Source organism: Pseudorca crassidens, chromosome 12 (assembly GCF_039906515.1).
Source record: "Pseudorca crassidens isolate mPseCra1 chromosome 12, mPseCra1.hap1, whole genome shotgun sequence".
Lineage (NCBI taxonomy): Eukaryota > Metazoa > Chordata > Mammalia > Artiodactyla > Delphinidae > Pseudorca > Pseudorca crassidens.
Window position 1 is genome coordinate 77582545 of NC_090307.1, and position 14979 is coordinate 77597523.

Below are 14979 nucleotides of genomic sequence, written 5' to 3' on the forward strand. Positions count from 1 at the left end.
TCATTAGGACTCAGACCCCAGCCCTGAGATTCTGTCACAGGTGTGCCCGGAGGGCTCAGGGTCTTCTAATGTGGGCCCTCGGTTACTCAAGTCCTTACTCTGGGTTGACCTCCATCCCTGACAGAAGGGACTGCCTTTGGAGACACAGCACAGGTCCTCGCTGGGCGTCTGAATGCTGATGCCGCTCCCACACCCACGGGGAGGACGGGGTGGGAGGGTGGATGCCGCTTCTCGGAACGGGTTTCGTCCTAATAATTAGGGACTGTGGCACCAAGGTGGCATCACACCAGGAAAGTCAAGGATGCAGTAGGATGTAATCTCTGCAGACGCCCCGCGAGCTCTGGTTAAGAGTCCAAACACTCCTCCAGGTGCGAGAGGAAAAGGGACAGGCTCTGCCTGCCAGCAGCCTGGCTGGAGGGAAGCTTCCAGCTCACAGGAACAGGCAGAAAGCGTGGTTCAGAGCCTTGCCAGCCTTTCTCAAATGGGTGGGGCTGTGTTTCCAGGCAGAGGCAGACACGGAGGGTCAGGACGGGGTGGGGAGTAGTGGGGACGCAGCCTGGAGGTGAAGAGCACAGCCCGGAGTTGGCCGCCTGCTTCCCACCCTGGCTGACCCTGGAGCTGTGTGGTCTTGGGCAAAGCACCTGACCTCTCTGGGTTTCTGCTTCCTCAGTGGAGATGAGGATGGTGATAATGGTGCCCATCTCGCGGGGAGGTGAAGGATTAAGTAAGTTAATCCGTGTTTAAAGCAGTGGTGATTATGGTCACTTAGGATGGTGGATGAACCAAGCCCACAATGGGGGAGGCCAAGAGAAGGGAGGAAGGACCCTTCCCCAAGCCCACAGTGTGCCAGGAGCTTTATGTCTCTTTCAGCCTGTGGATGGGGCCCTGGCTCCGAGAGGTGCAGTGTCTAGCCTGAGTCACACAGCAGGGCGATCCCCCGCCCAGGCCCGCTCACTGAATCCTCCGAGGTGGGCGTTCCTGTCATCCCCATTTTACAGAAGAGGAGACCGAGGCACAGAAAGCCAGGCCACGTGGTCCTGAGGTCACAGAGCTTGTCGTAAGCAGCGGAGCCGGGATTTCGACCCAGCAGTCTGGCTTTTCCCACCCAGTTGCGCATGATTCGATTCCCTGACCTCAGGCTGCGGGGAGGGTTAGCGAGCTTGTCACCCACGGGAAGTGCTTGCAACTCCCAGGCCAGGACCAGCTCTTCCTCACTTGGTGACGAGGGGGTTGGTCCTCCTGGGATGGTCTGCCCCAGGCAACCGGTCTCTCCTGGGGTCTCTGGCTGGACCCCGTAACTGCGGTCAGGAGATCCCTGAGGGAGAGGTTAACCTCCTCTCCCTCAGAGGGGCCGGGTTTGGGGTCCCAAACCCTCAATGCCAGCCAGACGCCAGGGTGGGTGTCAGCACGCCTGAGAGGCTGCATCCCCTCTCCCAGCCCCTTCCATGTGCTCTGTGTCCCAGGCCCAGAGCCTGCCCCCAGCTCCCCCGAGGGCGCTGGTTGCTGTGAGGGGACCCCTGCTCCCCAAGCTGTCTGGCAGCCCCTTGTGGGAGCGAGTGGCCACGGGCCACCTTGCCATCTGCAGCCCTGCCTTCAGGTTTCCCAATTCCGGTCACATCGTGCCCACACCTGCCCGCCGCCCCACGCCATTGCCACTCTCCTTCCCCGGCCCTGGTTTGGGGTGAAAGCCTTGCTTATTAGTCAATCTGGAGCCCACTTACTGTGAATTACCAGGCCTGATTGATATTCATGAGTGGATACATCTGAAACCTCAGTCAGCTGCCACGTGACTCTGCCTTGGGGAGGTGTCTGCTCTGAGGACGCGGGGACCTGAGCGGCCCCGGCACACAGCGGCGGTCCCCGGCTGACGGCCGTCCGTGTCCAGCAGTGGCCGGGACCGGGAGGTACCAGCTGGGTTTCCCAGTCCGGATGGTGGCAGGGAGAAGGGGCCGGGGGCTGGGGCGGAGGGAGGCCAGCAGCCAGCCGCCCCAGTTCTCACTGCTCCACCTTTGCACGGCCGTTCCTCCCACCCGGACCTCCTCTTCCTCTCTGCCTAGCTACCCGCTCCCCCCACAGCTGGGACATCACTTCTGAGAGGTGCCTCCCCAGCACCCCCATCTGAGTCAGGCTCCCCAGCCTTATTCTCCTGGTGCACCGCGCTATGCCTGCGCGCACACACACCGCAGGGGCATCCCGGTCTGCAATCTCGTTTCCGGTGTTTGGGGTTGAGTTCCATGGGGACCTAGTCTTGTACCCCTGGCTCACCATCTGGTGCCTGGCACAGGGTAGCATTCAGTAAAACTTGGTGGGATGCATGGTAAAGTGCTTCCCCCGGACTAGGCCCTGGGCTGTGGTTCAGCTCACATCTCCCCTGGGCTTGAAGCCCCCTGGGAGGGACAGTGTATTCTTTGTTTGCAGACAGAGCAGATGCAGAGATTCAGGAACCTGGGAAGCAGAACCTAGGCTGGTGTGATTCTCAAGCCTGTGCTTCAGGGTTAAAGGGAGGAACTTAACCTCTCACCCCCAAGGGCTTGGGTTTCTGGCAAGTACCGCGTCTTGAGGGTCCGGGGGCTTTTGCTGCAGGCAATATGCCGTGAAAGTAAATATTGACGATCAGCTCAGAGAACATGCAAACCTCTCTCCATCCTGAAAAGCTGCTTTGCTGAGTGGAGGCTGAAAGCATAGATCTGTCTATATGCTTCTTCGCAGATCAGACACCCAGCTGAACAGACGAGAGATGCGGAAACTGGGACTGCTTTCCAGACGCTTGGAAGTTCAAGGCTGGCCTCTCCAAGCAGGAACAAGGAAGGGCTGCTTCACAAGCCCAGGCCTGCAAAACGAGACGGGCGGTGCGCCCAGCCCTGATGCCCGGCTTCGAAAGCCAGGGCAGGGAGGCCTAGGGATTGGAGAAGGGTCAGTATGCAGAGAAATGAGGCTAAACTCCGATTTCGAAATTCAAACGTTCCCAAAGAAAAAAAGGTTGGAACGGACTGAGTCTTGGGAACCAGAAGGAACGGGTTTTTTTTTTTTGTTTTTTGTTTTGAAACCCGAGGGCTTATTTTAAAAGGGGGGTGGGGCGGGGATGGAACCATGTCCCACGTACTGGGCGCTCAGGGCACTGTGGGGAGGGGCCAGCTCCCCTTCCTCGAGGAGGATTGGGGTTGAGGCTGCCCGGCTGGAGGGAATCTGTCAGTGACCCCTGGGCAGCTCTGGGCCCCACGTGGCTGTGACGATCAGAGGGCAAAGAGCACAGAAACTTCCAGCAGGAGGATATTAACTCGCTGGCCCAGGGACACCCAGGGGCTTGATGAGCGCCATCTGGGGTCCCTTGGCAGCGCGAACGCTCCAGAGGAGAGAGGATTCATCTCGGAGGCCGGGCTCACCTGCCTGGCTAGGACTTTCCTGGGTTTGGCAGTAAAGAGTCTCTGGATGGCCTGCTTCTCCAGAGGTCGGACTAGGGGCGACCTGGGTTCCAGCAAACGCTTAGTGGGAGCCCCTCCCCGCCCCGCACTTGTGGACAAGCCCTCCAAGGCTTCCTTTGGGGACAGAGCACACACACTCTGTGCCATGAGGAAGCACCGTGGCAGTGACAACCCTGAGAAGCTCTGAGGGAGGGCACCCGAGTCTTGGGTGGCCAGGGGGAGGGGGGAGACTGCTCAGAGCCAGTGGCGTCGAGACACGAAGGATGAGCAGGTGGGAAACAGTGGGGGAAAGTGGGAGACGAGGTGTCCCAGTCATCCGGGCCACAGATGGGTGCTGGCACTAAGATGGTCCCCAAGGGAAGGGATGGGTGCAGGGTATGCTAAGTCGTGTGTGGGATCCTGACTGCACTCACGGCCCGATTTTCACCCCCTCCACCACCACGTCCATGCATTTTGCTAGTCCCCTCCCTTGCTGACTTTGAGCTCCGCCATGTGACTTGCTTTGGCCAACGGGGCAGTAAGCAAACCTGTCTTCGCGCGTAAGCTGCGTGTAAGCAACAAGAGCCTCACGCTTTTCTGGGGTTTTTCATTGACACCTAGCGCTTGGGCCCTAAACCCGTTATCCAAATTCTTGCGTTAAGAATCCATGGAAAGATGTGGTATGTGTGTGCAATGGAACATTACTGAGCCACAAAAAGGAATGAAATTGGGTCGTTTGTAGAGACGTGGATGGACCTAGAGACTGTCATACGGTGTGAAGTAAGTCAGAAAAACAAACATTGTATATTAACACATGTATGTGGAATCTGAAAATATTGGTGTAGACGATCTTATTTACAAAGCAGAAATAGAGACACAGACGTAGAGAACGACCGTATGGACACCAAGGGGGGAGCGGGGAGGGTGGGATGAATTGGGAGATTGGGATTGACACACACATACTATTGATACTATGTATAAAATAGACAACTAGGGCTTCCCCGGTGGCGCGGTGGTTAAGAATCCGCCTGCCAATGCAGGGGACACGGGTTCGAGCCCTGGTCTGGGAAGATCCCACATGCCGCAGAGCAACTGGGCCCGTGAGCCACAACTACTGAGCCTGTGCTCTAGAGCCCGTGAGCCACAACTACTGAGCCCACGTGCCACAGCTACTGAAGCCTGTGTGCCTAGAGTCCGTGCTCCGCAACAAGAGAAGCCACCGCAATGAGAAGCCCGCGCACTGCAACAAAGAGTAGCCCCTGCTCGCCACAACTAGAGAAAGCCCGCGCACAGCAGCGAAGACCCAACACAGCCAAAAATAAATAAATAAACTAAATTTAAAAAAAATAGATAACTGAGAACCCACTGTATAGCACAGGGAGCTCTACTCAATGCTGTGACCTAAATGGGAGGGGAATCCAAAAAAGAACGCATATATGTATACGTATAGCTGATTCACTTTGCTGTATAGCAGAAACACACACAAGATCGTAAAGCAACTAGACTCCAATAAAAATTTAAAAAAAGAATCCATGGAAGAATATTTTTGGATCTGTGAATGGCGCTCACGTGGGGCTGAGTTCTAAAGTCAGCTCAAAAGGTGACAATCAGGGACAGTGAAATTGATCTTGACAATGACCCGTGAAGACGCCGGGCAGCAGCCTGGCTGCGTCCACGGCAGATGCTGCTATAGCCACTCCCACACTCCCTCTCCTGCTTCCTGCAGCACCGGGACCTCCATGTCTTAATGGGCCGACGGCCACCCAGGAGAAAGACTATTTCCCAGTGTTCCTTGAAGGCAGGTTTGACCATGTGACTCTGTCCTGGCCAAAGAGATGCGGGCAGAAGTGACATGAGGCGGCCCAGGCTGTGTCCTCCTGCTGGCCGGGTCCTGCACAGAGAGAGCCCTCCTGGCCGTGTGATCTGGAGGCAGCCAGGTCCCTGCCACTATGCAGTGCCCTGTCAGAGCGAGCGTGCTCACCTTCCCAATGTCACGTGAGAGAAGTCCGCCTCCATCTTCTTGAAACCACTGATTTTGGGGTCTGTCACAGCAGGGGAAACACACTCTAATACACCGTCTGTCTGCAAGGCCACCACAGTTGGCGGCATCTCTAGCTGGCTTCTGTTCTTTGGTTGCGCACCAGGTGAAGAAGCTGGCTAGCATTTCAGTCTACAAAAGATCTCCCAGCTCAGAACTGTTGCGGTGAGATGCTTATTCTTTGAGGGCTGGGCAACTGCACCCAAGACTAGAAATACTGGACGGGGAGGGGCTTAAGGGCTCTGGACCCACATCCCAGCTCCTCTGGGAAATACAGTTTGAGAATCATTAAAGGAACCAGTGTTTTAGGCTATGTCTTATGTGGCCCACCACTCCTCAAGCGTCCTTCCTTCTCCCAAGCAGCCAAAACTTTGACTGTGGGTGGTGGCCAGTGAAGATGCCTGGAGGCAGGGGGCCTGCCTTGTTCCAGCATCTTCCTGGAGTGTTAGCCGTGCACGGCTCACTGCAGTCCTCTAGCCTCAGTTTCCTCACCTGGGCAATGAGAGCGACAGCCTCTGCCTTGTTGCAGCCGAGACTCAAGGCTGCGAGAGCACCTTGTAAACCGCGGGGCAACACACAGACATGCAAGATGGCGGTGATATTATCGCCTGGCATGTTTTTGGGGGTCCAGGAGAAGGGAGGGCTCCAGACAGTTCCTAGGGAAGGCAGAAGCAGCTGCCGTCCAGAAATCTGCACGACTACAGAGAAATGTTTGCTGTTGGCCTGAGCCCAAGGATGGGGCACTGCAGCCCCAGTGGATCGCTTTCATGAGAGCTGCAATTAAGGGGAAGTGGGGTCTATTAAAGAAGCTGGAGGGGACGCAGCCCTGGCTTCTGGCGATGCTCTAATTAGATTGCAGGGCCCCTCTTATTTTGCTGCTGAGCCAGAAGGCCCTGGGCTCGGGGTTTGTGCTGCGTGGTGGGTGATGGCGAGAGCCTGCCGGGGCCCGGGGGGCACGCCTTACGCTGGGGAATGGGGTAACTACGGCGAACGCTCGTACAGTGCTTGCTGCATGGCAGGGACCATACTGTACTCACTTGATCCTCACAACTCCAGGAGTCGTATGGCCGTTGTTCTCAGTTCACAGATGAGGAGACCGAGGCACAGAGAGGCCGAGGAGCAAGGTCAAGGTCACGCTGCAGGCAAGTGGCAGAGCTGGGATTCTGGCCCGGGGAGCCTGGCTGGGTCTGGGCAGAGGTGGCAGGATGGGGAGGGCACAGAATGGGGAGCAGTGCCACGGTGTGACCTTGGGGAAGCCACCCGCCCTCTCTGGCTCTGGCTTTCTGAGCTGCAAGATTAGAGGGGCTTGCTTTAGATTAGGGATTGGCAAACTTGATGTTAAGGTCCAGACGGTAAATATTTTGGGCTCTGCAGGCCATACAGTCTTGTTTTAACTACTCAGCTCTGCTACTGCAGCAGGAGGGCAGCCTAGACCATCTGTAAACCAATGGGCATGGCTGTGTGCCAATAAAACTTTATTTTTACAAACAGGCAGCAGCTGGACCTGGCCCACAGGCCCGCAGACTACCAACCCCCAGTTTAGATCACTCATGTCCCTTATTTACCACTTTTTTTTTTTGGCCAAGCTGTGTGGCTTGCAGGATCTTAGCTCCCTGACCAGGGATTGAACTCAGGCTCTTGGCAGTGAAAGCATGGGGTCCTAACCACTGGACAGCCAGGGAATTCCCTTTACCACTTCTGTCTCTCTCTTTTTTTTTCCGTACGCGGGCCTCTCACTGCTGTGGCCTCTCCCGTTGCGGAGCACAGGCTCCGGATGCACAGGCTCAGCGGCCATGGCTCACGGCCCCAGCCGCTCTGCGGCATGTGGGATCTTCCCAGACCAGGGCACGAACCCGCGTCCCCTGCATCGGCAGGCGGACTCTCAACCACTGCGCCACCAGGGAAGCCCCCTTTACCACTTCTTTGTATCACATTCATGTTCTTAATAATTTTCTTTATACAAATTCACTATTTTTTTTACCTCCTCCTTAGGGCTTGGCAAAACCATTGGCTTGATGAGCTAGCTGTATATTTCCAATTGTAACGTACATGTGAAAATAAACCCATAAGTTAAAAATTAAAAAAAATAAAGTTTATGGGCTGCCTAAAATCACCTCGTGTACCACGGAAGCCTGCACTCCATGCTTCAGGAGACATGTTTACATCAGTGTTTTTCCAACCAACTCCTGACAGGGAGGAGGAACACGTGGGGGTCCTTACACCCTGACTTTGAATAGAGCGGTTCTACTTTCTCTGTTTTCTACATTGGGGTTCTTGGTTTTTCTAAGACTTTTGCTTGGAAAAAGGGGTCCTGTGGTCAAGAGAGTTTGGAACCACCTAAAAGGGGCTTCAAAATGAACTGGGAACTGGTAAGCTTTGAGCGAGGACATCCCAGCTCTGCCTGCACGCGGCTGTGAGCCTCCACGCTGCTTCTTAGATTTCCTAAAGAAAAACAGATGATTTTCTGTTACACTTTTGGTCCAGCCCACTCTCCTGAACTGGAGACACGCAACCTCTGGGAAGCTCTCCATCTCCACCCGACAGCTCTCTCCAAGTGAACGCGGTAAAAACCCAACTCCTGGTTTCTCCTCTGGGCCAGCTCCTGCATGTGGCCTGTCTCAGCACATGCTGGCTTCTGGCTTCCCGGGGCTAAGGGCCCAGACCATGGTGCCCCGCAGCCCACAGCCAGACCTCTAGTCTGTCCCCTGGGCTCCACCTTCAAAACATCTGGGACCCGGCCGCCTGTCACCTCCTCTGCTGGCTGAAGCCGCCACGCCTCCCCTGGATTACTGCAGGGGCCCTGGGCTCGGCAGCCCAGTTGAGCCTACACAGTGGTCTTCCCAGTCCCACTGCCCCTCCGTCCCTTCCTTCCCGCTCTGCTCTCACGCCACCTCCTTGGGGAGTCCTTCCTCGGTCCCTCCGGACACCCCGTACAGAAAGCAGCCTCAGTAGCACCAGAGGAGAAAACATCTGCTTGCTGTCTGTCTCCCCACATCCCACTGTCAGCTCCTGGGGACCCGGGAGTGTCTCTCCCAGCACCCAGGGCTGGGCCTGGTGCACAGCAGCCTGAGCAAACATCTTGGGATGCCTGCGCCCAGGTGTTTCAGGTTCAGACCTCTCCTTGGGCTCTGCAGCAACGGGAGCCCCCGGGGATGAGGCCACGGGCTCTGCCTTCGGGAGGTGACCGTCCTCCGGGGGTCTCGGGGGTACCCCATCACCCTCATGCTCTACCCTGGTGCCCTCCACAGCCCCACTGAGCCCCAACATGTGCCCGTGCACTGGGGATGGACGGCATTTGATGGTATTAAAACCAAAATCAAACAGCATGTTAGGAGTTGATGGTAAGTAGGTGCTGAGCAGGAAGAGACCTGTCAGGGGAAAAATGACTGGATGCCTTTCATGCAAGCCGCCCTGAGGTCAGATTGTTGATTTCCGGCACATGCCGGCCTTCCTTCCTGAGCCTCGAGCACATGTGTAAAATGGGACAGCAGCGCAGCCCGCGGTGCAGGGGTGACGAGAGGAGGGTGTGCATTAAGGCCACGAGTGGGGCCAGGCTCTCCTGCGAGCACGTGCTGCCCCGCCGCCCGGGGCAGGAGAGCTCGAGGCAGGTTGGAACTCGGGCTTCCCGCTACCTGGAGCTGGGCGCGAGTCCCGGGGCCAGCCCCTTGTGCCGTGTCACCTGGGAATGTCGCCTCCCCCTTGGAGGCTCCACTTCTGTACAATCTCGCTCGTTAACTTACCTCCCACAGCTGCGGGGAGGACAAAGTTGGCGTTCGTTCCTTCATCACATATTTACCAAACACTTCCTGCCCGAGAGGCACAGGAGATGCGGTGCACAGGGAACAGGCATGGACCCTGCCCTCCTGGGGCTGACAACCCCAGGAGGGAGGACAGACACGAAACCACGACACAGACAACCATTTACAGCTGTGACAGGGGCCAGGGAGGCGCTTAGGTGTTACGAGGGCATGCAACACGGGGGCCTGGCTTGTCTGGCGTGGGGTTTGGAAAAGTCAGCTAGGGGAAGGTGCCTGTTTCAGTGGCTGGGGCAAGATGGGAGAACAAATTTCTTATTAAGCCAGGATTCTATTAATCTGTTATTATTAATACTGCTGAAAAAAATGATCGCATGTCATTAGCGAAGCTCAGCAAAGAGAACCAGAGAGGCTTTTTCGTGGGAGGGGAGCGCGTTTCATTTCTGCAAGGTGTACCAAAGGGTTAAAGTCATTTTCATTAAAATTCAAATTTCAGCAGGCGCTCACTCTCCCTTCGCCGTCCTTTGAACGTCTGACTGGCAACCATTTCATATTTCAATCTCGGCAGAACAAATTGAATTAGATGTTGAAACCAAACTCGGCTCTGCTCACCAAAGCCTCCATGCTCGGCTTGCACTAATCCTTTCCTAGAAGCTGCAGAGCACAGACAGGCGCTGGGAGGGACGGGCCCCGCCACAGAAGACAAAAGAGCCCAAGGAGGCGGCAAAAGGAAAGGAGGAAAAACACGGGGGCAAAGGCCGCTGGAAACCGTCTTCTGCCTGATTCTCGGGTCTTCAAGCCCAGGAGACAAACTCCCGTGTGGATCCAGTGTTTCTGTCCCTGCATTCCTGGCACCCAGCACAGTGCCAAGTGCAGAGGGATGCCTAGCGTTCGATGGATGAATGAATGAATGACTGGGGGTGAGGATTAGCCGTTGGTTTGAGGACTTAACTCCACCACCCCCTCTCTGCCTCTGGCCTGTGCCGTCCCCCCCTTTCCTTTCTGAGACACTGCAAAATGCCTAGCGCCCTCCCAGGGTCAAGGTGCTTCCGCTGGGACCTGGGCTCACTCCAGTCCTGTGATCTTCCACACCAGCCCCTGCAGAGCGTGCAAGCCGGCTGGAGGATGCCAGCTCGCGTTTCCCAGGGAGGAAGGGGGCAGACCTCACACCCTGGGATCACCCCGTGGCTGAGGGTCTGTGGAATGACCTACAAGCGCTGACACAAGGGCCCGAGCCTGGCTTCCAGTCTACTGTGGCAATGGCATCGGTGCCCACGGGGAACCCCAGGATGGAAACGGTTAGGAATAAGCACAGCGACACCGGCCGTTTCTGGGGGAGGGGTTCACTTATTTCCCGACTGCACCACGGCAACCGTGGGCCCATCCTGAGTCTGGCTTTGGCTTCGTATGAGGAGCAACTGGGTAAACCACGTCTCTGCTTGGCCTGCTCGGGGGCTGCTGGGCAGAGGTCACTCCCTCCAGGCTGCCTTTCTGGATACACGGGCTCCTTTCCACCACGACCCACCTCAGAATGCTCGTGCTTCCTCAGGTGCGACCTCCGTGCTTTATTTCTGGAATTTCTCTCCTACGTCTTCTGGTGGTTTGGGACCTCTGATGTCCCATCATCATTCGAACTCACCTGAAGCCCCCTCCCTGAAAGCTCCCCCCGTGCCCCACTGCTCTGGTGGCAAGTGACCGTCAATCTCCCCAGGGCCTTGGCTCCAAGGCCCGGAGTCTCCCCAGTTCACCCGGCACACACTGGGTGGAGGCTTTTCTTCTGAAATGCTTTCACGCAGTCCCTCTCCCTCAAAGGGGGAAAGGTAGGCCCTCCTCTGGGCCAGGCTAAAGACCTGGCTTTATTTTATTATTACCTAGCTATACTTTTTATTCCAGAATACCAATAATAATGCCGATGATGATTATGATAATAAAAATGACGAGAGCTTTAGTAGTTCCTATTTAAAGAGTTACTTTCAAAGGGGTGGGGGACAGGGCTCAGGGTTACTGAGACACTTGTTCAGCCTCCAGGCGCCAGGTGCTGTGACTGAAAGGAACAGGGACAGGATCGGCTGAGGACGACATGGGGGCAGGGGCTGGGCATGGAGAGGAACGGAACGTGGCTACTTTCCATAAGGTGGTCGGGGCTGTCTCTGAGGAAGGGAGGGAAGCTTAAATGAAGATCTCAGAGTGGCTGGTGGAGATGGGGGAAGGAAACAGGAAGAAAGTGGAGGAAGGGTGTCCCAGGCAGAGTAAAGAGCAAGTGCAAAGGCCCTGGGGTGGGACTGTGCTTCCAGGTCGGAGAGCAGTAAGTGAGCGGCAGGGCAGGCAGGGCCTTCTTGCTCATCGCGGTGAAGAGTGTGGTTTTACTCCAAGTGTGCACGCGGGGGCAGGGCCGCAGGGCTTTACACTACATTCCCCGTGATCCAGCTCAGAGTTGCATGTGGAGAATGCAGTGCTCCTGGGGCAGCGTGGAGTCTGCTATGGGCGTTGGTGAGGGCCAGGTGTGGCACGAAGGTGGGGTGATGGGTACCCCCCCGAGATCTCTAGGGGAGTTGAAGTGACTGCTTCCATTGCTTATGGGGGAGCCCTTCCCCCCCAGACAGTAAGCCCCCAGGGTTGGGGGTACAGACGCCAGGCTGGGACGGGCAGGCAGGAGGGGAGGGGCCACAGTCTCCCTGCGTGCAGCTGGCTGAGCGGCTGGTGGCTTTCCCGCCTGCTGCGCCCTCAGGCCATTGGCTTCGCGGGCCCCCTCGCTCCCCTGCTGGTCCTGAGCTTTCTCTGGGCTCGGGCCCGGGCTTGCTTGCTTTTTCTTCTGGACGCAGGGAAGACAGTAAAGCATGAAGGTCAAGAAAGACCCGAGGCCCTGGGGTCAGATTCACCTCCTGCAGGTGCCTGAAGCTCTCTGGGCCTCACAATACCCCCGGTATATGGAGGTGCTGTTAGCACCATCCCATTTTAAAGATGAGAAGACTGAGGAATTGAAGGTTAAGTCACTGGCCCACACTCACAAGGCTGGCGAGTGGTGGATGTTACCAGGAACCCAGAATGGTCTGAATGCAGAGCCCGAGCTGGCATGGCAACACCAGGAGGTGGTGAATTCCGATCTGGGGACATTCTAGTACCTTCAGTGAAGCCGGTGCCAATGTTGCCTCCTCCCGTGCCAGGCCCACGGGTCTGCAATCTTCTTTAACCAGAAGAATCCACGTGGCCCTTAACGGGACAAGCAGTGGGGAGGGAGGGGGTGGACCCCAGCCCTGTCATCCCTGGGACCCACGGAAACTTGGGAGCCTGGTCACCCGAGGGACCCCACGCAGGCTCTACGGTCTGATGTCGGGGAGACACCTCACTATAAAAGCTGGGATGTGAGCCACTCCGGGTCTGTGTCTTTTGCTTCCATTGTGTCCCAGGGATAACCTAGGATGGATTAGGAAGCACCTGCCCCCCAGGGAACTGGGGACACGCGCAGCCTTGCAGGACTGTCAGCGCTGTGTGGTCTTGCTTGGATTCCAGGCCACTCCGAAAACTGCTTGGTGTGGACTGAAACCTCCTCCCAGAAAAATACACAGACCAAATTTTACACAGCAAGTCAGAAGATCCCTGGGCTCTCACTCGGGGCCCAGCTGCCCCAAATGAAGAAGGACAAAAACGCTGACAAGTGCTTGCTCTGGGCTTTACTTGGACTGGCTGATGTAGTCCGAGCACCATCTCTGAGGTAGGTACTAGATCACCCCCATTTTATAGAAAGAGAAGCTGAGGGTCAGAGGGGACCTCGCCGGTCCAAAGTCACACAGCTGGGTTCAGACCCAGGGCAGACGGGTTCTAGCTCTTTCCTCTCTACCAGCCCCTCCTGGTGTGTGCTGGGTGTGAACCTCCAGGCGGGAGTGGGTGTGGGCACCCCAGGTCTGGGATGAGCCTTGGGACACTGCTTGCCAGGGCTGGGGACCTGTTTGCATTTCACGGCGTCCCCAGCCTGTGAGTAGAGGGCGTCTGCCGTTAGCGACACAGCCGGGCTCAACCAATGAGCCGGTGTCTGGGTTTGGAGCTTGGTGCTTCGTGAGTGGCCCCTTGGTCAGCACGGACGGAAGACGCTCTTGTGACTGAACCAGGGCCCGTGGTCCCAAGTGGCGAGGAAGGGGCAGGACAGAGGCTACGTCCCAGGCTGTGAGCAGTCCCTTGGAGAGCCGGAGGCGGGAACGCCAGCTTAGCAGCCCTGGAGGGGGAGCGAGAACAGAAGCTTCTGGGGCCCGCCTCACACGCGCAGCACTGTTCCTGGCGTTCTTCACGATTATTACATTTCTTTCTCGCTAAAGCCCTCTGAGGTGGGAAGCAGTTATTGAGGAGGCTGGGCCCAGGGAGCTGAGCTGACTTGGCAGGGTCCCCAGTCTGTGCTGGGTGGAGCGGGGCTTCATGCCCAAAGCGCCCAACTCCAGAGAGCTGCCTTCAGCCTGGTGAGTGTTCCGGGCTCGTGGGCAGTGGGGCCCGAGGGTCCTTGCGCCCATGTAGCTGCACGCCCCGGGGCAAGCCCTGAAGTCCCCCTGCACCCTGGCCTTCGCGCCAGCACGGTGAGGCCCTGTCTGCATCTCAGGGTTGCTGGGAGGAGAAGCAAGAGGGGGAACTTGTGCGGGAACCGCCAATGCCTGGGCTGGACGCAGGGCTCGGTGGTTTCTGCCACTTCCAGATCCTCGTGCTGCCACGAGGGACTGCCCGGCGCGGTGGCATCCTGCGCCTGTTCTCTGGCCCTGCAGTGCTGGGCACAGAGCAGGCGCAGTCAGTGCCTGGGGCCCGGGATGCCCGGGCAGGGGGCTGAGGCCATCGTCCCCTCCGACCTTGGACCAGTGGAGGGCGGGGCTGCCTGCTGCTGCTGCCCCACCGGGCGGTGCGGCCCGCCCGGCCCCCGCGGTAGGGGGTGCAGAGCCGGAGCGGCTGTGCCCCGTCCCCAGGGCTCTGCAGCCACGTACCCTCGGCGCCAGCTCACGGCTGAAGGGTCTGCTCGTCACCGCCGTCCTCACTGTCTTCCAGCTGCTCCAGGATCTCGTCCAACACCACAGACCGCTTTTTCTTCGGGGGTTCTGCGGGAGCCCAGATGGCAAGAGAGGAGAAAAGAACAGCCGAGAGGGTTGGGAGTCAGGAAGAGAGAGACGACAGAGAGGGAGAGGGAAGGGGAGAGCAAACAGGGAGCAGGGGGAGGGGATTCAGGAAGGGACAGAGGGAAGGGGTGGGAGGTAGGAGAGCAGGTACAGACCCGGGGTGGGGGTGGGGAGACCAGACAGAAGAAATAGGCAAAGACAAGAAGGGGGGAAGGAGCATCAAAGGAGGTATGAGAAAAGGGAAGAGAGGACAGAGCGGGAGACAGAGAAACACGGAGGCTTAGTCTCTACTTCACCAGGGGGCAGCCTCTCTCCCAGCCCTGTCGGCCACCCCTGCCCATCTTCCACCCACCGAGGAAAGAAGGGAGGAAGGCCCTTCCCGGCAGGTCAGAGGTTAGCGAGTCTCTGCCTGATGTAGGGGGAGACAGAACCTCCAGAGAGGCCAAGTCAAGCGAGGGCAGGGGTTGGGAAACAAGTTCCTGTTCTCTTGGAGTCGCAGACTCTTAATGGTATAGTAGGTGGCTGGCATACAGTAGGTGTTTAGTAAATGCTGGGTGACTGGATGCTCAAGGACTCCAGATGAGGCATGGAGGGAAAAACAATTAGAGATGGCTTTAGAGAAGAGGGGCTATTTGACCTGGGCTTTGAAGAATGCAGAGGAGTTCTCTGTGAGGAGACGGGGAAGGGGAGGTAGATGC

At 57.3% G+C, this 14979-nt stretch overlaps 1 protein-coding gene across 5 annotated transcripts in view; it reads right to left on the bottom strand.

Annotated features, from left to right (window-relative positions):
- Positions 1-2770: 2770 nt before the first annotated feature.
- Positions 2771-14979, bottom strand: part of RBM19 (RNA binding motif protein 19) — a 131617-nt gene continuing 119408 nt past the window's right edge. Inside the window, exons 24-26 of one of the 5 annotated variants that reach the window (XR_010933309.1) lie at positions 14153-14263; positions 6477-7881; positions 2771-2830 (exon numbers count right to left, since the gene is read on the bottom strand). Coding sequence is in view for 3 of the 5 variants with exons in the window: in XM_067700694.1 (XP_067556795.1) it covers positions 14166-14263 (98 nt within the window). In the remaining 2 variants the exon portion in view is untranslated. Of the gene's footprint in view, positions 2831-4626; positions 7882-12850; positions 13942-14152; positions 14264-14979 lie in introns of those variants that run through there. The other 4 variants (XR_010933308.1, XM_067700694.1, XM_067700692.1 and 1 more) reach the window with 4 other exon arrangements.